The sequence below is a fragment of the Stegodyphus dumicola genome, chromosome 10, assembly GCF_044657685.1.
Source record: "Stegodyphus dumicola isolate Sdum_Otavi_A_Nest chromosome 10, ASM4465768v1".
Lineage (NCBI taxonomy): Eukaryota > Metazoa > Arthropoda > Arachnida > Araneae > Eresidae > Stegodyphus > Stegodyphus dumicola.
The window spans coordinates 179,035,579-179,062,359 of record NC_140777.1 but is presented as its reverse complement, the minus strand read 5'-3'; the positions used below and the strand labels follow the sequence as shown (position 1 = coordinate 179,062,359).

At 31.8% G+C, this 26,781-nt stretch overlaps 1 protein-coding gene across 3 annotated transcripts in view; it reads left to right on the top strand.

The window, feature by feature from the left end:
* Positions 1-1,720: 1,720 nt before the first annotated feature.
* LOC118186230 (calumenin-like) overlaps positions 1,721-26,781 on the top strand; it is a 36,568-nt gene continuing 11,507 nt past the window's right edge. The window contains exons 1-4 of one of the 3 annotated variants that reach the window (XM_035356312.2): positions 1,721-1,864; positions 2,370-2,474; positions 13,619-13,783; positions 21,240-21,402. In XM_035356312.2, the coding sequence (XP_035212203.2) occupies positions 2,373-2,474; positions 13,619-13,783; positions 21,240-21,402 (430 nt within the window). In that variant the 5' untranslated portion in view covers positions 1,721-1,864; positions 2,370-2,372. Of the gene's footprint in view, positions 1,881-2,067; positions 2,210-2,369; positions 2,475-13,618; positions 13,784-21,239; positions 21,403-26,781 lie in introns of those variants that run through there. The other 2 variants (XM_035356311.2, XM_035356314.2) reach the window with 2 other exon arrangements.

Sequence of the window (26,781 nt, the reverse complement as noted above, 5' to 3'; positions counted from 1 at the left end):
AACTAAAAGGCTGTGTATTCATGTATTTTTCTTATTCTACTAAATGTTCTACACGTTCTTATTCTACTAAATTAAAGCTTGTTATAAATAAAACAGGAATACATAAACAATCTAATAAATTACTGAACTGATCCAAGTCCTTGCTTTCATTTGCTAACCTGTATATCTGTATACACATGTCTGTGCACGCTGTTTAATTTACTCCAAAGTTATTTAGTTACATGCAATCATATTTTGAATAATGGCTGAGAAATGAAATTACTTAAAAGTCTCTCCCCTATCAATATTTATCATTGAACAAATACTTGGGTGTTTTACATTACAGAACAACAGATTTTCTCGAAAAAGATACATGTGCCCATTTGATACTTGAAGTGAGGAAAAATACTTTCATCATTAGCTAATTTTCACCATGGAGATAATTTTTTTAAGCTACTTTAAAAACTTTTTATTACTAATACTTACTTCAAAACGAACACTGCTATAAAAGATAAGAAAAAACATTTAACTGTGCTCAGCGAGTAACAATGGTATGTATATAATTTTATAAGAAATTGTTTGGTGCATGCTATTCTATAGTGGAAAAGATTTGATATCTGTAATACTTTTTATACTATTACTCATACTACATCATCATAACTATTTTCTGAACTGGAAATTTTTTATGCTAACTATCCTGAACCACTGTAAACAGTTCTAAATAGTTCTAAAATGACTCACACACAGAAATTTCAACATTACTAGAATATGAAATTCAAAGTTCATCATTAACGTTAAAATAATTAACTTTTACTTTTACATGTGTCATTCTATAAATTTTCATTTAAATCATTGCTAACATAAACTGAAACACAATTTAAATTTTTGCAGGTAAAATATGCATAAAAGCATAATTGTATATGTATGTGTATTAATAATATTTAAAAGATTAATGAGCTATAATGATTTATACTTCAATACACAAATATGCATGTTTACTTTCGAAGAACACACATACACATTTATATGTATGATACACGAGAAAGAAAACTTTTCTTACGAGAAAAAATGTAATCAGTTTTTTTTTTTTTTTTTTTTTTTTTTTTTTTTTTTTTTTAAATGCTTAGAACGCACGTTCATATAACGTCCAACTTTCTTTCCAATTCGAAATACGCGAATCCAACCTCTTCGTTTTGCTATCTCGTTCGATATTTTTCGAACCAAGAATGCGATAGAAGCATAACTCAGGTTCCTTGCAAGCTCGTGATTTAGACTAGTGTACACAACAAAACGTGTGGTCTGTACTTCTTTTTAAGTTATACATATGCCCACAACAATAAAAAATAAAACGTTTAATTACTTTTCGATCACAACACGCTTCACAAACTAGGTAGCATTGTCAAACGTAAATCCCAAGCTTTAATGTTTCCACCTTTTAGCCACTAGATGGCGTATCAGAGCGCTGGAATCGCGGATATTAAGGTTAATAGATGAAACAGATTTTTTTTTTTTTTTAATTTGACAGAACAAAATATTTGATACATTTCAGAAAAAGCTGATTCAGATTATTCTTCGTCAAAGAACCACCTTCTGAGAGATTCTGAGAAGTAAGGAAGTACTTTAAACTTAACACATTTATTTAATACGAAATAAAAATTACTTGCCTTCATAAAAGTAAAAGAATTATATTTTAGGAAAATAAGCATAGCTGTATAATTTTTTAAATAATTATTCTGTCAGTGCTAAAATAGTGTACAATTCCTCCCCCCCCCCAAGTGCATGCTTGTGATACGTGGCTTTTTAACTTCTGTCAGATGTCAGTTGCGTTTTTGCACACCACACGGATAGCATTGACCGGCGAGTTGTTTTTTATTGAAATAACTTGGTTAGTAATAGTTCTTGTAAGTGTTTTTAATGAAGGTAGCATTGTACTCAAATTGTTAAAAAATGAATAATTATGTATTATTTGTTTACATAAATTGTTTTGTAATTTTTTACTGTAAATTCTTTATTAAAAGTTCATTCTGTAACTTTAGTGCTTAATTTTTATTTGCAGAAACAGCCTTTGCTAAAAAGATTGTTGAGATGCCTTTTCATTAGGTCGGGGAGAGATTTTTTGTCTTTTTTTCAGTACTTGGTTTTGTTGCCTGTTCCGACAATTTTTTTTTTTTAGTATCTATTATTATTCTTAGCGGAAATTTTTAGAACTGATCTTTGTCATTTTCTAAGGGTATGCATAACGTTTTGCTCGAAACATATATTGAATTTCTTCCTTCCTAGTATTTTCATTTAAAATTATGCTTTTGAAAATGAATATGATGATACTCATGTTTTTATTACATTAAAAAAAATTACAATGGGATATTTTTTCCTTCTTTTTTCACATTTAGATAATGTCCTTATGTATAAGAATCTGCTTTTTAATCCTGTTACTGAGCCTTATTTCATGCAAAGCAGTCCCTAATCCTGAGAGCAGTAAAAGGGTGATTGATAAAGTATGTATTAATTATATAAATTGTGATTCTAAATTAAATCTTAATATTATAAAAATTGTAATAACTGAGGATTATTATATCACTTTATTTGAAGTAAAAATTGCTTACATATCTATATAAATATTCTAAATATCTTTTGCATATTTTATGAAAGGAGAACTTATGAAATCCGAATATATTTTTTCATAATTAATATTTTATTTGTTATTTGTCAAAAATATATAACAAGAGCTTATAAATATTTGCTATTTCATTTAGTTTTTAAGCAAATAGCAAGACATATCATTGTTTTTTATTAATATTAATTTAAAATTTATATTTTTAAATATTTATTTATACTTTAGAATTAAGACAGTACATGGTACTGTCCTATCAGCAACATGTTTTCAGAAAGAGAGGAAAATATTTTACTAAATAGTTTGCCTAGCAACCATTTTTATTGTTGAAAATCTAAAATTTCCTCCCGATTGATAACCATACTAAGCAAGGTTTGACATCGTAGCTTTCTTAAAGTAGTATGGTTCATAAAAATGTACTTATTATTTGTAGAATTTTTTGAGAAATTTGCAAGTAAAAGTTATGAGTTTTGTGAAAAATATCAATAATTATTTTTACCTTTTGCATGTTGGCATATTTATAAAACTTTGATTTTTGGAATGGAATAAAATAACACACTCTATTAAATTTAATGCCTACATATTTTTAATAAACTTCACATCAAATATTATTATCATTTAACTAAAGCATATCATTTATGTTTCAGAATTTGTCACCTTTTTCTGTTTAAAACATTACCATATTTTCAAAATTCGTAAAGAAATATTTTGCAACTTTCTTTAAAAAGTTTTTGTATGATTTTTCATTTTAATAATTTATAAACATTGCATGTTTTTTATGTGATCTGTTCCTAACGTATAAGAAAAATATTTTTTTCCGAAAATCTTTGTGGATAGTAAGCAAACTTTATTTTAGGAAGCTCTTAGATCTGTGTATGAGATTAGATAATGCATTTAAGCTAAAAGAATCTAGAAATTTTGGAATTAATGTATTATACAGTATGAAGTATGAATGAATGTAATATACAGTATAAATATTACAAGCAGACTGAGGAGATTAGCCATGGGAAGCCCCCTCAGTCCCATCCTGGCTGATATCTACATGCATTATTATGAATCAAAATTGTTTGAAACTTTAAACTTCCCTGTATGGTTCTCCTACGTAGACAATACTTTTACCCTGTTTATTTCTATTGATCCTGCTATTCAGTTCACTTTTGAACTTGAGACTTGCAATTCTCTTCTGTTTCTCGACATTTGGGTCACACGTAAGACATCCAACTTCAGTACTACGGTTTACCTTCCATCACACTTTAAATCATGCCATCCGACTAAACAAAAGTTAGCTTCATTTTATTCCTAAGTTTTCCATGCTCTTCAAGTTTGCTCCTCCAAACTAGCCCTTGATGAAGAACTAAATTATTTAAAAGCAATAGCTATTGACAAGGGCTTTTCACCCAACATTATTAATCAAGCAGTTAAATTCTCATCTCAACACACTAAAAGACACACTCTTGTTTTAGGAGATTATAAAAATTCTGTTGTCATTCCTTTCTTTCCATCAATTAGCTATAAAGTTGCACATATTTTGCAGAAATTTAACTTTCGGGTTGTTTATTCTCCCATCAATAAAATTCCGAGTTCCATACTCAAGGACCCCATTCCGGATATGAATTCCTGGGGTATTTATAGGATTCCTTGCCAGTCTGGTTTAATTTACAATGGCCAAACTAAGAGAGCCTTAAAATTTCGCGTCAAGGAACATGAGGCATATGTTAGAAAAAAGGAAACGCAGAAGTCTTCTGTTGCTCAGAAGACTTCTGTCTCTATTGTTGGTCCGAAAATCAAAATTGTTTGAAACTTTAAACTTCCCTGTATGGTTCTGCTACGTAGACAAAACTTTTACCCTGTTTGAAGGTAATAAAGATGATTTAAATAGAGTTCTTGAACTTTCAATTTTTCTGCTGCCAAAATTATTCAAAAAACATCTTCGATTGAAGAACTGGATTTTCTAGAGGCATTTCACATTCAAAAAAATCTTTCTGTTCTAGTTAACGATCCTAATTCCAATCCATCTTTGCCTTCGGCCTGAAGGCCGAACGCAAAGATTGAACCCGGCGGAAGTCGCACAAGAAAAGTTGCTAGAGTGGACGTGTGGGGTATCACATACCCCAATATTTAAAATACAATAAAAATAGTATTATTTAGTTTTAAAACTTTTTTTTTTTTTTTTTTTTTTTTTTTTTTATTCTCGTGTATTATAAATAAGTGAATAATAATTGGGTTTCAAAAAATTAAGTTCCGAAATAATCTTATAATAATAATAAACCGAGTTAAAATTAAGATAAATGAAAATAATAAAAAAATAAACATCATGCTTTTAAGTTTCATTGCATCTCTAATACACCATGCTCTTAAGTTTCATTACATCTCTAATACACCATGCTTATTTTATTTCTTCACACTTTGAACGAAATACATTCATGTGTTCTTGGCACAGAATGTTTTCACATTTTAAACGTTGCATTCACGTTCTTCTGTCCTTGGCGCGAGGGCAAAAAATTTATCACATCTTTCATACTTAGTTGTCTCAAATTTCATGTATTCATTTTAATTCTTTGTCAAACTTCTGCTTTTGTCCTTGGCGCGAGGGCAAAAAATTTATCACATCTTTCATACTTAGTTGTCTCGAATTTCATGTATTTGTTTTAATTCTTTGTCAAACTTCTGCTTTTGTTTTGCATGCAGTACGTCAATTTCTTGGAAAAGTATTAATATCTGATCTTTGTTCAATACTATTCTTCATTAATTGTAATGCCAAGTATTTCAAAAACAGACTTTTGTTTCTGGTTGGTGGGTTAGCAGTTGAATGTAATATAATTCAAGCATTTATTACAGCAACATTCAGTGCAGAAAAGAAAATTACCATTGGCCACCTCCTTGTTATTCTGGCAATTGAATAATTGGCTGACATTTCGTCCCCCATATCCACTGCTCCTTTAGTCATATTATAAAAACAGATAATTCCTGACGTTTTATTTTCTCCAATAGTATCATCTGTAGTATGATCGTTATATAATGTTGAAAGCATAAGAACAGTTTTCCCTTTTTTAGGAACATCAGGAATTAATGTTTTATCTTTTTTGAAACCAAAACATTGTAGAAAATATTCTTAGTTTCACCTTCAGTTTCTGAAATGCAATCTTCATTGCTTTCAAATATTTCTAATAAATCTCACATGATTTGCATCTCCAGTTCATAGGGACTCGTTCTTTTTACCATAATGCAGTTAGAAAGTTTTAAGAATTTAATGTCAAGTACTTTAAAATCACTTGCGAGTAGAAATATTTGCTGTTACACTCTAGAAATAAATTTTTGAACTAAATATTCAGTCAGAAATACACTTACATGAACAGGCGCGTAGGGTGTGTCATACCCCAGTTCCAACAAAATACCGATAAATCTTTTTCTGAAAAACACAGGCAAAGAAAAAGCGGTTCTGAAAGTCAACCACAACTAGAAACTCAGCTACTGAAAGCAGCACAGAATTTCAGTTTCACAAGTTAGGAATATTCCACTTTTATGTAGGGTTGGGGTATGATACACCTCACGCGCTTTCTCGCGGGTTAAAGAAATTGTTTTAATTCTGGTTTCATCAACAGATGGGGCCACTTGCTTATTCTTGTCCAGGCTTTCTTATCTTATCTAATCATTATTTCCTATCTTGTTCATTTTTGCAGCTGAGGATGGTGGGTCGGTAAAGCCATTGAAACTAGTCCTGTGAAAATTTTGAAAATATAACGCTAATTTTTGTTGTTTGACTTCTGAATTAGTATTTATTCGGCGTGTTATTGTGTCTTAACAATGTATTTGATTGGTATTGTGTTGATGTTTACTTGGATCATACTTTCAGCCCTAAAGTGTGATGTCAGGGAGAACACGGCTGGTGCTCAAAATTTTTTTGCTCGGTGTAATCACTGGGAGTCCGGAATTCTGCTGTGTACCTTTCTAAATTCTAAAAATTCTGCTGCCCCTAAATTCTACACCCCAGTGCCTTTCATAAAGTCTAAAAATTCTGCTATCCCTAATTTGGGCTGTTTGTGGTGCTCCTCTAAATTTTTTAACTTCTTGCCAACCCCTAAATTCTGATGCTCGGTGTGGCGGCACTGGTTGCAACTGCTCTGATGCTGCTCTTTTGGGAATTAGCTAAATGATAAGTGAAGCCAAAATGTTCGCATGTGTGTGTGTGCTTTGCAATTGCTAAAATCCCAATAATTCCGGATCTCGGACTTTGTACTGTTGTGTGCATATGGGTTTGTAATGGATTGAATGCACAAGTTGATAAAATTTAATATCCTCAGAGATATTCATACAATATCGCAATACCTCACAGTAGTTATATTTTAAACTACTAAAATATAAATAGAACTCAGTTCAAAACACAGAGAAAGCTAATCTGATCTTACCGCGAATTCACTACAATCAATAACAGCACTAATAAACAACTGAATTGAGATGTTTTTCTCCAGTTTTAAAATGATTATAAATAAATTATGAATGTTTTCAGAGAAAACGTTTCAAGTGAGACAAAATTTGAGAATAAATAATGACAACTAAGTCTGTCTTTTTATTTATCAATCTTTTCTTTAATGCATAAATAAAATTAATTATGTTTCTACACAAGTAATTTAAACTTTTATTTCTCACTAGTTTGACACTCTATGGTTTTTCGGTTCTGTTAAAGTTTGTAAACTCGAAGAGAAATTATCTTCATCACAGATTGTTGATGCTTATTGCTCAATCAGGTTCTTTTTGTATTAATTTTTAACCGTGAAAAAAAGCTGTTCAGATATAAATGTATTCTCAAACAAAGCAATTATTCTTAGTGCAGAATTTTTTTTGGCAGAAGTACAAATAAAAAGTTAATAAAGTCACTATCTTCAAATCTTTGAGCAAGATTTATATATAATACTGGAAATTAATTAGCAGCTCCATTTATAGATTTTCTGGTGCATTATTCATGTTTGTTTTTAATGGTAATGAAAGTAATTAAATTTGGATTTAAAATAACTAAAATCATGAAATCTTTGCAACAAATGCATAATTAAAATAATATAATAAGTATAATTAAATTGTAAATATGGTAAATATAATGTAAAATGTATTTGTGAGCCACATCAGATTGCTTCACGAGTCGTCAGTTTGAGACTACTGACATAAGGTATATAAAAAATTTCTAGGAACAAAAAAAAAATAATTATCTTTTAATTATTTGCTGTTTGCTATAAAATTAATAAATAATTTTAATTATTTGTTTTATTGCATATTTTGCAAAATGTGTCTCGTTGACTGATTTTTAAAAATTTATGATTGGTGAGGAAATTTTTAAATATAATATTTTAATTTTATAAACTTGCATTTTGTATAACCTATGAGACAGTCCAAGTTTGTTTACATATTAAAAAACAAGAAAATAATTTTTGGTAATTTAACCATCAGTAAGGTCTTTCAGGAGCAAAATTGCCTATATCTTGAATTATAATTAACATATCTTTACAATTCCACCATTGTTGTACTCATAATTAAAAGATCTATAGTCCTATATAACAAATAAATGCTTCCAAGACATATGGCCACAAAATATATTAAACACAAAGTGAATTCAAAAAGGATCAATACAGAAAAAGAAAAATATACTCAAAAAGGGTTCAAATACCGTGATTTCGCGTGTATAGTCCGTGGACTACCTGTGTTTAAAATGCGAATTTTTGAAGCTGTGGACTATCCACCAGTGCGGATAATACGCTGGTTGTTCACGGTTAAAATCGTTGAAATTTTAAAAACACGCTGTCGGGAACTGCCGATGATCAAATATAAAAAAAGTGTGGGATTGTAAGAAAACATTCGTATGTATCGTATCGATAGTAAACCATACAGCATAGTGCAGAACGAATGAGTAGTAGCAAGTAGAGCTCCTAAAAATCCAGGCTGGCGCATCAAGCGATGCCAGGATCTGATCCAAAGAAAGTCTTGTATGAGCACTGACTTAGCGCAACCAGAGTCTTTTATCTCAGTATCCTTCGCACTGCATTAGGGTAACTGCCAGGAGGGGGGAAGTAGTTGATGCGTCAGCTCGGTTTTTACGAACCATAGTAGCAAGTACCTAGAGTACGAAAAAAAAGCGTGATTCATTTACTTATAGCGTGGTTTGGAAACACCGAGTGAGTGGGGCCGAAGGTCACATTTCATTACCACTTATCATGAGGATAGCACGTTGCACAGTATTTTGTCTTTCATCTTCGATAATGTTGATGAAACATCGCCGGAGTTTTACTGCTGAGTTAAACTCAAGGTAGTTGAGAATGCTGAAAAAGATGGAAATAGAGAAACAGGCTTTTATTGGTTTAGTCCTAGTATCCGGTGCACACAGGATTTGACTACTTTTGGCGACTTTATGATGAGCAGTGAAAACGGGACATATACGATGAGTAGTTAACAGGTCATTCAAAGAAAATATATAGTTAAACATAGTATATACTATGTATATAGTATATATACTATGTGTGTATAGTATATATATAGACGTTCTTTGGATCATTTTTGGTGTTGGCGATAATTTTCAAAGTCGTGCCAAGGCTACACCGTATACTAGGATTTTACCCCGTTATTTTGAAGTGGACGAGAAAGCGGTGAGAAATTGGCGCAAACAAAAGGATGTTTTTAAAAAGCATGGGAATATTGCCGTATTAAACGTAATTTCGGACGTATAGTCCGCAAACTATCCAGTGGTGCGGACTATCTGACTATTTTTGAAATTTTTTTTATATAAAATCGTGTCTGCAGACTATATGATGGTGCGGACTATACGTGCGAAATTACAGTATTTACAAATATTGTTGACATTGAACCCTTCTTTAAGACTGCAGTCCCAAGACCAGAGACAACAAATTCTTATTACCGTTATAAGGTAAAAGTATACTCTAGCACATTACTTTTGGTTTAAAAATAGTTCTTTCTATATGGTCTACTATGTTATTCGGTTTCTTGATTACGCAGTAGGGCACTTCACATGATGTTTGGGTACTTTTCCGTTTTGCCGGCGCAAGCGATAAAGTCGCCAATAATGGTACAACCGATGCCAAACGGAATATTCTCGCTGGTAACCTTTTACGCCTCATTTTCAAAACAATTCGCAGCTTTTTCTTATCAGATTGATTGTTTCTTTCAATACTGGCATATAATTATATAGAATTTTTATCAGATAGTTCAGTTTTATGTCTAAAGCCATTTTCGGTAATTAGGTCAATTAGGATGCAATCACAGCGCTTACCCGAAGCCGAAAATATAGAAAAGAAAAGTCAAGGGTTAAATTCATCAATTCTAATGAGAATGCATTAGTGAAGTAAAGCACTGCAGTTTTACATAATTTCTGAGTAAGCTATTCGTACGCATTGAAATATTTCTTGCATTTAAACTTGTGTTCCAAATTAAGATTTAACTTGAAATTAATGTAGATAATTACGGAGAGCATTAGATTTTTGTAGAGTAGTTTATGTGAGATGAGATCGTTTGGAGTCACGTGATATGAACCGGCGAATTAGGATGTTGAACCATGAAAGCATAGTAAATTCTTAAATTAATGTCTTTTTACAAACTTATTGTCTTTATTTATTGGCTTTTTATAAAGTTTTAAGCGATATTAAAATGTTTATGCCTTCAAAAAAAAATTCTTAGAGCTAAAATTTTTTATGTGTATACTGTATGTTGTCGCCAATAAAGTCTGCTTGGCGAGATTTGCGCCGGCGAAACGGAAAAGTACCGATGTTTGTAACTTAGATACCACATTGATGTTCCAAGCTGTAGAACCAAACTTGATGTGCTTCCTTGAATTCCATTTTTGTTGACTTGGAATGGTATCTCAGCTTCTCAGTGGCTATGTTATCATGCTTAGTTGTATGAAGTAAAGGTCTGAGAATATCCAGAGCAGTCCTTTCAAATAGTGTTCTCGCACTGTAGCACTAATCTTCCTTGTGTATTTGTTTGCGGGCCTTTTTGAGTGCCACATGCAATGCATTATATACACACATTTCACATTTTGTACAATTTTTACATCTCCTTTGGCTTAAAAAAAAAAAAAAAAAAAAAAAACAATGTTCCAAAACAAATGTTCATGTGATGTGTTTTGATTATATAAAAAAAAAATGATCTGCAGTCGGGCTATCGTGAAGCACTGACAGAACACTAGGTACTCAAGATTTCAATAAGATGAGCTGCAATTTAAAACTTTCCATCATAAACTTCGGATTTGTTGTAGAACATTCCAGCCTTTCTGTGTGATATTTCTGTAGCTGTTATATCCATCTAACCATTTTTGACATCTAAACAAAATCCATATTTCCTTAGAAAGTCCAAGTTCGATGATGCATGGATTAATTATATCAGCCACATAGACAGTGTACTCATTATACATAGGATGTAAACTTGATGTGCACAATAATTTTTCCAAGTCCTGCCATTTTCACAGTTCGTAGATTTATGGATTAAGCCATAAATCTACAAACTGTGCTGTTTAAATACTGGGCTATATCAGGTTGCAGAGTAGTCATATTCGATTTGATGTCTACTATCATGCAGGATGAAAAAACACTTATTTCTCTTTCCACACACACTTCTTTATCTTTGCCATGAAAAGAAGATATTTGATTTGAAGAACACTTGTTTCACTGTTGCATTTTAAACATATTTTTCATCTTTTGAACTGGATGTGCAGAATATAGTTTTCATAGTTGTCCTTCTCCATTACAGTTTCAGCATTTTACCTTGCCTTTATTATTTCATTTCATCTTGAAAGCTTCCATTAACCTCACTCCTTTTATCAGTTTTGCCATTGCTTTTAGCATTATGTCCTTTACACTGTTACTTCAGATCTTTGAGTACTCTGTCTGCTATTCGAAGTGCTTGCTGTATTTCAAGATTCTTAATACAATCCACAAAATACTGCAGACTCAATGTGTAATTTCTCGGGCAGAAATGTTAGCTGCATTAATTTTTTTATGTGAGTTGCCATTTTAAGACTTGTAGTCGGGAATAACCCTTGAGAAATGTTCCTTCAACCCTTAATTCTGGTGTGCTAAGTAAGGCATCGACATCTGAAAAATTTTTTAATTTTTTGGCTGGAAGTGCCTGGGGGATGTCCACTGTCTTCCTTCATAAACATACTGTCAGATTTAACAGTTTGGTAACTGATTTGCCTGAGAAAGCGTTTCAAATTGTACATGTTTTATGATGACTTCCTGTCATGTGGCAAGAGTTAAGTGTAGATTGAGATAACTGAACCAGAATGTTATTCAAAGCAGGTTAAGCTGGGATATGGTTTAAGGATGAAGCTTGTTCTCAAAATTTCTGTTTTATCTTTATAATCTCTTTCCCTAGTCTCTCTTTCACTGCAAAATTCTCTCTGCAATTTTCTTTCTTCAGCAGCTGCTTTCTTGTTCATAGCACTGACGACTTTCGCTTTGATGGCAACAGTATTCCCCTTCATTTCTGCTACTTCCTTCCTCATCTCAGTGGCATTTGCTTCAATGGAGTTCTTCATTTTGAAGAGGGATGATGAGGTACTTTCCTTCATTTTTGCTGCTTCCGTCCTTATCTCAGCTGCATTTCTGTTGATGGAGTTCTTTATCTCAGTAGCATCACGTCAATCAATGTCTTCATTTTGGCGAAATTTGCGGTGATTATTTCTATTATGGCTTTCGGCTGTTCTTAAATCTTCCTGGTTGTCAGGACTCGAAGAAATCCCAAACTGAGTTATGGGATAGTTGATGTTTGTTTAAATAACAAGTTCAGATAAGCAGGAAGAAATGAACAATTTTCTATGAAAATAAAGACAATAAATAGCACACACAGTACAGTAATTGTTGGAAATAGCTCAAGAAATGTCAGTACTGTTTTATCCTTATACGTATCTTCCTGTATCTGTTTTATCCTTATAATCTGTTGCTGTTTGGTCCTTATAATTTCTTTTCTTAGCACACGGAATAAATTGTAAAGTTCCTCAAATCACTCTCAGGGTATATCGTAATTCAGCTAACCACTAAATCTTGCAGCTGACTCGCAACTAAATTCCTTAGCTGTATGCCCCATACTTGTACCCTGTAATATAGCTATAGCATGGGCTTTGGAAAGATTGGTCGCAGGGTTTCAAAAAAAGTGTTTTTGTAAATCTTCCAGAAAGCTGATAAGATGGCAAGAAATGGCCAAATGCTACCATCTTGATGACGGAAATTGTCGCTTAGGCCTGTCAGGAATGAAATTGTCTATATCTCGCATTCTGATTGATAGATCATAATTGCTCTTTATTTCATAAATTACGGTTTCGTATGCCCATGCAGCCAGCCCACTTTTCCCATGTGTAATATGTATATGAACCAATTTTTCCTTAGAAAGTCCTTCACGAAGGCATCCCTTCCTTTAGGCAGATAGCCCACGTGTGCTTTGCCATAACTGAATAATCCCAATCCCAGTCCCTTTGCCATACTAGCTGTCCACTTTTCTTTCTATCAGGAGTGTCCAGCTTCAGGGATAAATTCTTGGAACAATACAATGAATGTAACAGTTTTGGTGGTTGTCTTCAACATCTGAAAAAGAAGTGTTCAATTTTATTGATATTCAAAATATTATAAGAAGGTTTTTTAGCTGTAGTCCTATACTTTCTTTGATTGCTTTACAAGTTTCACATTTTCTTAATTTTTCATAAAAACTTTGAAATTTAAAAGTATTCCATTATTTGAGCTTTCTGGTTAATTGAAAGCCAAATAGTTGAAGTTTTAGAAATTTGAGTTTTTAATATGAACGAAGATCAGTTAATTTTTTCAGTCATCTGTCTTTATTTTTAGGTAATTCCAGTTTTGCAATTATTTACTTAAAAAAGTATATGTATATAAATTAACACTGAAATATTTTATACTTTCCAATTTTATGAAACTGAAGTTAATTTCTATTAATTGAAGATTTTTTCAAAATATGAAAAATCTTTTCCAGCTTTAATTTTAAATGAATTAAATGACCGATATACTCTTTCATTCACAGCCCTTAAGTGATGAAAAGCACTATGCTGAAAATGATGTACATAATACAGAGTATGATCATCAAGCCTTCCTTGGAGAAGAAGAGGCTAGGAAATTTGATCAATTGAGTCCTGAAGAAAGTAAAGAAAGGCTTGCTAAAATTGTGGATAAAATTGACAAAAATAAGGTAAATAATTCTTGTTCTGTGGAATATACATTAACTACTTGCGCTACGACTAAGCTTCACAGTTGCGGTGCCGTGCACTACAATATAGCAAACGGTAAAGTGTCTCATTTACGCCGCTCCGCATCTGCGAGTGCAGTCCAGAGCTGTAACTCAAGAAATAAACAATCTTGTTGTTAGGCGACGTGTGCACCATGTTATTTCCTTTTTTGCGATAAATGCCTATCGATGTGGTGTTCACGTTGCTCGCGGTTTATGACAAAAGCATCTCGACGTGCGTGGCACGTCTTTTTAGCGCAAATGGTTAAAGTGTAGATATTGGGTTCATATACAGTATGAGTTTAGTAATAATATCAATTAGTTTCTTATTAAAGGAGGAGCCTCAGAAGTCTTTGGTGTTATTTGAAATTCGTATATAATTGATTTAGCAATTTGCAATTTTTGGTGATTAAGTGTGGTGGCTGATTTAAAAAGAAAGTACCTATATTCTGATTCTTAATATTTTAGCCTCAGAATATTTATTAATTATGTCATGCAAAAATATATGAAATGATGTCATAACATGTTATTTAAATTATGACATCAATACTGTTATTTATATTATGAAATAACAGTATTATAAAATAACTGTAAATTGTCATTTTTATTATAAAATAACAGTATTATAAAATAATTATGTCATTTAAATTGTGTCATGCAGCATATACAAAACTAATCAAATGTTTTGCATTAATTCAAATGTATTATTAATAAGGGTACTTATGTATTAATGCAACCAGGCCAAAATTCGCATAAATTGCGAAATTTGCCGACCCTACTTACGGCAACCCTACATGTTATATGTAGTTTTGTAAAAAGAGCATGTGTAGATTCACAAAATTTTCCTGCATTTTCGTGCAAATTTTTGTAATTTATGAGAAAATAGCAGTGTACATGGATAAAGTCAAGAGTGTGCGCAATGCCATTTTTGTGCAATTCTGGGATGTTTTTTAAAGTAAAAATAAGTCGACGTGTACATGGTTATGGCGAATACGGTTTTCAATCAGTGCTAAAAGCAATAGCCAAAAAATTTCCGCCGAAAAAATAATTCTGTAACTTATTCAAATTCGAAACCGGAAGGGTTTAATTGCTATTTCATATTTTAAAACAAAATAATATAAAAAACTGTATTAAAAATTATCTGTAATTAATAAATGCACATTTTCTTTCTATTCATACTTTTTTACTCAAACTTACAAATAGCGCCAACCTGGTTGCCATAATACGCAAGTACCTTAATAAGATAAATAAATTTTAATAAATATACTTTTAAACTATTAATGTATTATCAGTAGTTGTTATTGTGCTGTTTTTTATTTTTTGCTTCTTGTGTGTTACCCAGTTTGAGGTTGGATTTTCTGTATTTTTACAAAAAGTTTGCTTTTTCCTTTTATATTTTACTTTAGAACTTGTGCTATTGTTTTCTTAAGATAATCGTTATCGTTAATAGTCTTGAACGATGCATTATAATGATTCTTTTTCTGCTGAATGGAAGTTCATATTTTATTAAAGGATATAATGAGTAAAGGTTATCAGACACAGTGGTATGTTGTTACTTCATTTTTTTTATTCTACATTTTAACTATTAATTGGTTATTTGCTATTGTGAATAATAAATGTAAATTTTGTAATCATACCTTTCTAGAGTATCAAATATGATTTTCTTTATTTTCTGCCATTTTTTATAGTATTGTTTATAGTAGTACCTCCCAATAAGGGACATCCAACAGACAAGACATTTTATTCCTTAAATAGTGGTATTTCTTTAGAGGGTACATACTAAAATTGTAATTCAATTAGAAATTTAGGTTGTATCAAGGTTTAAATAAATGATATATAAATACATAACATAACCACAGGTGTTTATTTCAATTTGAAGTTAATGAAAATTCTTAATTAAAAAAAATTAATTATTGCAAAAATGTATGAAATGAACAACAGAGTTTTGTACTTACAGAAATTTATTGAAAATGATTGTTACACAGGCTTGTGTGAAAGTCTGTGCATTGCAAGGATTTTTCCTTTGTGGATTTGAAAGTCACCAATAATCAGAAGTTCTTCATTGTTACAAACAGTTATCATGAATTTTTTTAATTGAGAGGTGTAATTTAAGGTATCTATATAGCTCTTTATATCACGCTTTTCCTCTAATTTTCTTCGGCTTTCTTACTGCTTTCTAAGTTATTTTTGTTAAAGCTGACATCATCAACAACAGTTGAATTAAAAGATTTTTTTATCATTATTGGTATCTTCAGTACAGAAGTTTCATTGATATCTAAATATTCTTGCATATGAGCACTGCCAAAGGGACTCAAAACTGAAATTTCAAAGCTCTTTACTTCCTTGTACGAAGTAAAAAAAATATTGTAATCGTGAAAAATTCCGGGTATTATATTTCAACACAAATGCCTATTTTGACTGCTATCGAATGCAATTTAACAATGTTTTTGCATGACATATGTACATAAGGACAGAATAAAGGACTCTTTCCCCCCCCCTTCTAAACGGTATTATAAAATTGATTTAAAATGGATTCAAAAGAGATTTGTTTCATGACGTCTGTACGTACGTACACATGACTAAAAATGAATAGTCTCGGAGTTGTTGAAATTTTTTATATAAGACTACTATAATATATAGTTGTGTACCTACCTCCCTTTTTGGTTGTAATTGGCCGTACCAAAAGTATATAAATATATTATGTCTACCTACTCTGTTACTCGGCTCCGTGAGCTTAGTTTTTTTTTTTTTTTTAATTCTTACATGTTGGTAAATTTTGCATTTTTTGCTTTCAAAATGATTGAATTATATTGTTCTTATCTTCCGATTAAGGTTTTTATGCCTTTAGTTAATTTGCATACAATAGTTGTAGAATTTTAACAATTTAAAAGTTGTTTAAGTATGGCTAAGTCTCCTCCCCATTACAGCCATATATGTTTACATTTAAAACTTAGCAGAATAGTGAATTAAGGCAGTTTTTGCACCTTCAGTGTCTTTTTACTAAGTGGGACCAAAAGTAAACTTTCAGTTTTGTGCACCAAAAAATCTGCCTTCCTGCCCGTAGGCCGAATTGCTTGCTTTTGCGCAGAAACTCTAGTTTTTAATTGTAAAAATTGTTTTTTAATTGTTTCAGGTGTTTTATGTTTTTCATATTTTTCAATTTTTACTGAAGTTATTTTGAGTTATGTATTTTTGCCTTGCCGCAAAATGAGAACTGTATTAATTGAATGAGAAATATATCTCTAATGATATTCAAGGAAATAAGTTTAAATGAAATGCAGCAAAAGATGTGTATAGTTTAATATTCCGTACAAGGAAGTCATGTGGCGTACACGTCAGATTTTTTCTTAAAACAATGCTAAACTTTGTGTTATGGATGTAATAGCCTGTGTTATCCTCTGAATAGCATTCAATACATTGACACATTTTGCGAGCTAATCTCTGTTTGTGCAAGCAACTTGACTAAAAGCATATCGTAAACACAAAACATTTAACAAGTTTTCTGTATTGAACTTTAAAGTTTAAATTATATCTTGGTCCAAAGGCTGTAATACTGATGTAACATTAGATGGGAAAAATGCTAGTTTACCTGATTTCTGTCTGACATTTTGTGGATGGGCTCCCAAATTCTCAAGAAATAGTAGAGACATCCCATTTTTTTCTAGATATTGTTGTATTGAGAACAATCAACCATTCTGACAGTATACTTAACGTCATCAATGACTTTTTATTGTAATGCCAATGGACCAATAAAGCTTTTGGATTGATGTGTTTGAAGCATCTCTGTTTTTTGGTCTTTCCAATAACAAGTGGTTGCTTAAACTCTCCTTTCATGTTATATCAAAGTAACACAGTGAGATGTTCCTTGGAGCTTTTACCATCACAGCATTTTTTTCGTTAGCATAGAGTTTTATTATCAAATTATCTTAGCATAGAGTTGTAAGATATATTTTAATTTTATAACAGTTGTTTTAAGTTTGCCACTTTCCTACATCTTCTAGCTTCAGCTTACAATTCCTTCCCAGAATGATTTTTTAGAATCGTGTTAAGTGCAAATGAGAAGTAGAGTAGTATTTAAGTCAAGTTCCACTGGCTTTGCCAGAGAGAGTTAGTATTCCTAAACTCTTACTATGCTCGGCCATTACGTGCCTTTTGATAGCTTTGCTGGCTAATATTACGGGCCAACTAGTTTAAAATTGTGCTAATTTCGACTAAATCTCTTAGTTAGTTCTTATATTTTAAGCCCAAGTAGGGGCTATACGCCTTGAGAAAGAGGCTGACTGTACATCCTTATTTGGAGCAAATAAAGTGTAATTAACCCTTCTTGAATTTATGTTTCTGTTCTTGGACTTGAGCGAATAGTCGCTCAAGTCCAAGAACCTAGTAGTTCAGTAGGTTCCTGAACACTACATTTAACAAGATAAAAGTGCTGAACCCTACAGAGCTATAGACTTTTAATAGGCAAAATTCAATGAAATAATACAGTTTCATCTGCATTTTAGATGTTTTTAGCCTCATATCCTTTACAAATTTCATTTACTTTTTTTTCCCAATCTATTACATGTTTCATATCTACTCTTTTTTTTTTTTTTTTTTTCATTAGAAATAGTCTTAAAAGTAATGTTACGTCTTTTCGTAAATTTTTCTTACCAACCATTTGATGCTTTTAAATCCTGTAATTCCAGATTTTCAGAATTTTCCTTTGTCTTTCATGCAGTAATACATCACGTACAGAAATATTGTTTGCTCTTACAGAACAAAACCTATTGAACTGTACTATATCAGTTTTGCATGCTTTAGTTTTTCATAAATTTTAGTTGTGAATGTTCATTTGAATGAGTAATTTATAACATATTTATTTTTTCCTCATTCTTTAAAACATGATTTACTTGGTTTTCACTGCCTAAAATTCTCAAACTAAGCTTTTCAATTTCTGCTACGTGAATTACATCAACTTTTTGTTTTAATATTAATCTTTTCCTCTTTGAAAACTTGCTAGATAATTAAAAGAAATAAGTAAATAATCTTTCTAGATATGTAAAATAATATACAAGTACAAAACTACACTTCTGTTGTTCTCCAGTCCTAGTTAGAACTAAGATTGATAGAACTTTTCGAGGGATAAAAAGAAAGGGGTAGTTCATTCCTTTGACAGACTCCTCGCCGACCCAAGCCTTGGGGGGGGGAGGGTTAATTGGAAGATTACGATGTATTAAAATATTGAAAAATAGAGAAAAGAAAAATTTTAGAGTGTTTGCTCAGCGACAACGATAGTGGACAGATCTAGAAAGAAATTTGTATCAGAAGTTCAGAAATTTAAACCTCCAATAGCAAAATTTAGAAGGGGGGAAAAAAAACACAGATCAGAGAATTTGGTTAAATGTTTAAAGCATATTTTTACAAAGACTCCGATTAATGCATTGCTAGAAAAGAAGGAAAAGTTCAGGTGGACCAGTGAAGATATTTCATGTTGCCATTGTCATAAGAGCTCTGTCATCTAAAAGCTATGATTTTTGGAAAGAAAAAATGGGAATTCTTTTACCTAGTACTAGCACATTAAAGAGATGGTGCACTAAATTTTCATGTAGTTCAGGAATTCAGAACTCTAATGAAGGAAAGATGTTAATATTTGAATTCTGTAGAAAAAATATGCATTCTCAGTTTCGACGAAATGCATATAGAGTCAAAACACTGCTGACTCTAAACTGGACCAAATTTTCTGTCCTTTTCAAAAAGTGCAGTTTGTTTTAATGAGGGGCTTCATTTCACAGTGGAAACAATAAATATTTTAAATTTTAACACTCCAATGAGGAAAGATCCTTTTTCACTAGCTGTGCTATTTTGTGCTAGCTGAGCATTCTAGATAAATTATAATAGTATAAAACATCAAAGTACTTGGCATAAAAAGACCTGCCTCCTTAACCTTCACTTTTGAAAAATTAAATAATTTTTTGGGTAGTGTGAGTAATTCTATTTTGTCAAAATTAAGATAACAATTTTACATATATTTATTTAAATGTAATACAGGTGTAAGTTATTTTACAAATGTTAAACATTAGCACTTAAGCCATTAGTTCAAAAGCTCTCCAGTACCTTTTAACAATGTCCTCGTACTGAGAAAGTGCAATACAATTATTCAGATGTTTAAAAATCATAAGCTGATTGGACTCACTCACATAAAACACAGTTTGGAGAATTCACCAATCCAGTTATTTAAAAAATATTGATTATTATATTGAATCTGAAGAGAAATATCCCAATGTAAAATTTACAATTGGGCCAAAATTCAACCTTAGATTGTCAGAAATTTTGAATAAAGCTATCGATTTCAAGGGAATCAAACATAAGTTCTTTAGTAGCAGGAAAAATATAATTGTCATATATGTTTAAAACTATGTCAATCTAACGTTGTTTTTGACTAACTTTAAATAGCTGTTATTATAGTTATCTTAGAAGCAGTAGTAGAATTCTCTCAGTTAGTATGCTGGTAAAGAAATGATTATAAATAAATACGCATTTAAAAGAAAAAAAAAAGTAAGTTAAAAAATGCATTAAAAGAGTATCAGATTTTATCTATTATTTTAAAATTATGTAAGTAGCATTATTAATTTTTTTTAATTTTCAGTGTAAAATGCATAGGCTGACAATGCAGCAGTAACATTGTCTCTTCCAAATTATAGCTATCTTTCACACACAGTTCATTTTAAATGCTGGTTCTTCAAATTTAAAATGTTAATTTCTATGTTGTGAATTGCCTCTTTGCACTCAGTGTCAACATGACTTCTCACTTCCTATTTCAGGAAAAAATGCTCTATGAGCTAGCCCTTCTAGTTTTCACTCTCTTCACATTATGAGATATCTGTCCTTGGCCAGGTGGTCCATTCACTTAACCACTATTTCTTTCCCATTGGTTCCTGTCTTGAATTGACTAACACTGTTTTCTTCCCCCTACTGAGAACTAGCAAGAATAACTGGAGTGTGAATTCTGTGAATGTGAAATATCCTTTTGACTGTACCACAGCTTGCCTTTTTCTCAAAAAGCAGTTTTCAAAACAGAGGGATTAACTTTTCATTTCATTGTTCCCATGTCATAAATCTATTTTTCAGTGAGCACAAATTTGCCTTTGAAACTTCAAATGATTAGTGACAAAGATCGTTTCTTTCTTTCTTTTTTCTTTTCTTTTTTTTCTTTTTTTATTTATTTGCTTGTATCTTATTTTTGAAATTCTTTTCATTGTCCTTTAAATTGTCTCTTAATAAGAAGTGAATACATTAAGGCTTCTGTTCAAAGTGATAGGAAACAACAGAATTGTCCTTGAAACAAAGGTGTCCCTTACAGGAGGTACTACAGTAGTTTTACCTAATGAAAAATTTAAAAACACTAAATATTTTTATAAAACAAATTTGTACTTATGATTAGGATGGCTTTGTAACAGAGTCGGAGTTAAAAGATTGGATAAAGTATACACAAAAGAAATATATATTAGATGATGTTGATAGACAATGGGCTGCACTTAATGTGGATAAAAAAGAGAACATTGATTGGGATTCGTACAAGAAAGCTACATACAGCTTTATTGATGGTATGTCTGTATTCTCAGAAATTTCTTTTTTTTTTTTTTCTTTTTTTTTTTTTTCAGTTTTTGAATTTTATATGCGCTGATAGTTTAGTGAATCCTTTTTCTACAGTTATTAATGCTTTTCTTTTTTCTTCCTTTAAAAAGTTATTTCAAAATATATTTATTTGCTAACATTTGATTTATTAAACTTTATAGAATGGGTCTTCTTAAAAAAATTGGCATTTGTTTGTCAGCTGAGTATGAAGTAATTTTGTAATACTTAGATGCAAGGCACATGATAAATCTCCAGATATGGCACCCATGTTAAATTAAGAAACAACAGTATCATATTTAGTGAGAAGCCAATGTCTGGACCTATGTGGTATTTCCTTATTAAAGTGGCACCATATAAGCTTTTGGCCAAATTTCAAATTTACATTTTATTCATAAGATGATTAAGGTTGCTGTTTTTAGCAAATAACTGAGTGGGTACTTTAATAAAGAAGTACCAGTTGTACAGTGAAACTTCGAGATACGAGCACCTCTATATGCAAAAAATTCGAGATACAAGCACCTCTATATACGAGAAATTCGAGATATGAGGAAAGTATGAGAGAAAAATTAGTCTCCAAATACGAACATTGACACGAGTAACGAGTATTGTTGGTATGCGCGCCACGCTTCCTGATCCGGCTCGACTCAGTGAATCACCTCCTCAGATCACTTTGAGTTTGTGCACTTCTGAGTTAATTGTTTTTTACATTTAACATGAAAATAATTATTTCATGATGCCTCCCAATAAGATTGTTGGCTCAGATAGTGCTGCAAAGAAAAAGAAGGAAGCCATGACCATTGAAAATAAGAAAGGAATCATAGCTAAACATAAGCCTGGTGTAAGAGTGACGGAATTGGCGAGAACTTACAGCTGATCAGCATCGATGATCTGCACTATTCTGAAGAAGAAGGAAGAAATTAAGAAATTTAATATAGCCAAAGGAGTTACCATCACATCTAAGCACAGTCCAAAACTCCTAGAAGATGTTGAGAAACTGTTATTGGTGTGAATTAACAGAAGCAGTTAAAAGGCGATGTCAGAAGCTTATATTTGTGCTAAGGCTAAGTATCTGTGCTTGGATTTTCTCTAAAAACACCAAGTATTATTTATTAGGAAAATTGATTTATATCTTGATATTTTTGGGGTGTGTGGAATGGATTAACTGGATTTCCATTATTTTCAATGGGAAAGTTTGTTTCTAGATATGAGAGATTAGCTATACGAGCTCGATGCTGGAACAAATTAAACTCATATCTCGAGGTTCCACTGTATTTATCATTGACTAATAGTTCTAATATTTAAAAAATTTTAATTATGTTTTGAAGATTTACAAAAGCTGAATATACAGGATGGAGCATTTTTTATTATCCATTCTGAGTACTCTTTTGCATTTGTACTTTGATTCTAAACTAATAAGTGGACTGTATAGCAAAAGAACTAACTAATTTATTTACAGTAATTAACTATTCAGATCTAATACATGCTTTGGCATGTTGCTTAGCCAAATCCAGATGGCCAAGTGAGAGTTTCTCTACTCATCCAATAGGTGGTGCTGATATTCTAACTTAACATGCCGCCGCCCATTGAAATTACAAATTTCAACATGTAAATTACAAACAAACATACAATTTAACAATTCAAGAAAAAACTAATTCTACAATACAATATGAAAGATGATAGATAATTTCATCATGAATATAATATAAAATAATGCAACATTTTAAAAACATAAACTATGCTACAATCGAACTTATTCTTAAACAGTTACATTTTAATATAAAGCACAATTTTCAATAAGAACATAATAATGTAAGCTAAGCATTATTATCCTGGATAGGTAATAAACAAATTTTACTAATACATCGAATATACACACCGTTTGATGTTTTCACTTTAACAACTCTGGCCTTATTATCTTTACCAGGTAAAACTTCTAGAATTCTAGCTAAAGACCATTTAAATGGGGGAAGATTATCTTCCTTTAACACAACTAACATAACCGCCTTTAAATTTTCTTTATTAATAAACCATTTGGTGCATTGTTGTAGATGATTTAAATAATCAGTTTGCCAACGTTTCCAAATAACTTGAATGAACTTGGTAATAACTTGCCATTTAGAAAGTCTATTATCTGTAAGATGAGACAAATCTGGTTCAGGATATGAAGTAATGGAACGTCCAATCAAAAAATGATTTGGCATTAAGGCTTCAAAGTCATTTGCATCTGTTGATAAAGGTAAAATTGGACGAGAATTGAGAATACCTTCAATCTGTGTGACAACAGTCCAAAATTCTTCTAAAGTTAATTTATAACTGCTGATTGTACGTTGAAGATGATATTTAAATGACTTAATACCTGCTTCCCATAAACCACCGAAATTTGGTGCTCTAGGTGGAATTAGTTTCCAATTTATACCTTCAGATGTTAAGAAATCTGCTATATCAGAATTAGATTTAAGGACTAAGCTATGCAATTTTTTCAGTTCTGATTTTGCACCAACCATATTAGTACCGTTATCTGACATTATAGTATTACATTTTCCACGTCTAGCAATAAATCTTTTAGTAGTAGCAAGTAATGAATCTGTGGTTAAATCAGTTACTACCTCTAAATGTATTGCTTTAGTAGCTAAACATATGAATATAGCAATGTACACTTTTGCATAATCTACACTCTGATTTTTATACTTGATGAGGAATGGACCAGAAAAATCGAGTCCACAAGTATTAAGTACAAACCCTGGGTTAACTCTTTCACCAGGTAAATTTCCCATAAGTTGTTCACATACAATTGGTTTAACCTTAAAACATGTTACACATTCATGTACAACCTTTCGAGCTATATCTCGACCATTAATAACCCAAGATTTACTACGAACCTGATGCAATAGTGCTTGAGCACCAAGATGTAAATATTTAACATGGTAATACTAAAAAATTAATCTAGTAAATACATGATCTTTTGGCATTATATAAGGAAACTTTTGGTTGTAATTAAGATTACTATTGGCAAGTCTGCCTCCTACTCTCAGAAGAGAATCATTATCTAAAAATGGACATAAAAATTTTAACTTGCTTTTGGAAGAAACACAATTCTTATTTTTTTAAGATAAAATATCCTTGCTAAAATGTTGGAACTGTACATACCTGATCATGATTTTCTCAGCGTCATCCAATTCTGTAACTGTTAGAGAACCTATTAAATTTTTTCCCTTACAATTGGCTATAAATCTACAAACAAAACTTAATACACGAATAATATGAATATAGTTATTACTAATGTTAAGAATATGATCTAAAACAAGGGAATTAGAGTTCACATTTAAATTAACCAAGTCATTATCCTTAAGTTTGAGTTCTTTGACGTATTCCACATTATCCATATCAGATGAAATTACTTCACAAGGATTAGTCAAAAACCTCTTCTTAGTCAAGAAAGTTGGTCCATATCACCATAAATCATTATGAAGGAGATCTTTAGGTTCAGCTCCACGTGATATCAAATCAGCTGGATTATTGTGAGTGCTAATATGGTACCACTCATGAACAGCAGTCATGCTTCGAATAACAGATACTCTATTAGCAACAAATGTCTTTAGTTGATAAGGTTCCTTCTTAATCCATGCTAATACTATTGACGAATCAGTGAAGTAATACACCTTGACAATAGGTAGCTGAATGGCCTCTAATATTCTTTTCATTAGTTTTACCAACAGAACTGCACCACAAAGCTCCAAACGACGAATGGTAATTGACTTCAGAGGTGACACACGAGACTTGCTGCACAGAAGTCTTGATGAACATTCATTTGAAGATGACATACATTTCACATAAATTGCAGCACCATAGGCTTTCTGACTAGCATCACAGAATCCTATAATTTCTATTTGTTGTAATCCATTGGTTAGAACAAATCTAGGGATGCGATAATCGTTGACTATTTTGAGACTATGCAGAAATGCCTTCCATTCTTCAGAGTAATTTTTAGGAAGAGGTGTATTCCAATTTAATTTTAGAAGCCAAAGTTTTTGTAGAAATATTTTAGCAGGTCCAATTAAACCTAACGAATCAAACAGGCGACCTATCGTTGATAAGACATCTCTTTTCGTGCCTGTTTCTTCAAAGTCAGGTATCTTTAGATTGTAAGAAAAACAGTCTGTAGACGTATTACATGACATTCCTAAGGCTTTTGTAATCTGAGGCTCATCCGTAACTTGAAAGGAGTAATCCTGAGTAGCACTTTCTTTATTCTTCAATAGTTCTGGATTGTTTGAACACCATTTGTGTAACTGCATTCCACCACGTTCTAGAAGACAGGTTAACTGTGTCTGCAACTCCTTGGCTTCTTGCATCGTATTAGCTCCAGTAATAATGTCATCCACGTAACAGTCCTTCAGTATGGCTCTTGAGGCATGAGGAAAGTCTGTCGCTTCATCCATTGCTAACTGCTTCAGGACCCTTGTTGCAAGGATTGGTGCACTTGCTGTTCCGTATGTTACAGTCCTTAGACGGTAAGTCTGCACAGGACTACCAACTGATTCCTTCCACAAGATCAACTGCAGGTTTCATCGAGATGGTTCAATAAGTAATTTGTCTGTACATCTTCTGAACATCAGCTCCTAATGCATAGTTAGTTGTACTTTCAAAATCTAATAATAATAGAAAATAAATCTTCTTGAGGTATTTGCCCTTTCATTAATATTGAGTTCAGTGACTTTCTATTGCTAGTAGCCGCGGATGCATAAACACAACGCGAAGCTTGGTAGAGGCTTTCTCTAGTCGATAAACTCCATGATGACTAAGATAATTGCAAGTCGATGTTTCAATTTCTTGCTCTTCTTCCATGTGATTTAGATACTTATGTTCTTTAATAAAATTCTTATATAATGTTTTCATATTCGAATCACATTCTAGTCGATTCCACACTTGATGCAATCTTTTCTCAGCCAGCGTTTTCGATTCTCCTAATTCTACACCTTCCCTTATGGGTAACTGAACTACGTATCTTCCATCATTTTGTCTATGGTGAACACTTGAAATGTTCTTCACAGTATTTTTCTTCTTCACTCAAAGCATCCTCGATATTTTCAATGGATTCAACTTCCCAAAATCTTTGCAAAATTTCTTCAACTCTTTCTTCACTATTTAGAACTAAACCACAATAATTTACTTCTGAGTTACTCTTGCATGCACCAGACGCGATATATCCAAAAACTGTTTCTTGAAATATCAACGGTTGATTTTCTAATTGAAATTTTCCTTCTTTTAAAATCTCAAAGAACAATTCGGCCCCTAGTAACATATCTATTTTGTTAGGTGTTCCAAATTGCGGATCCGCTAGTTCAATA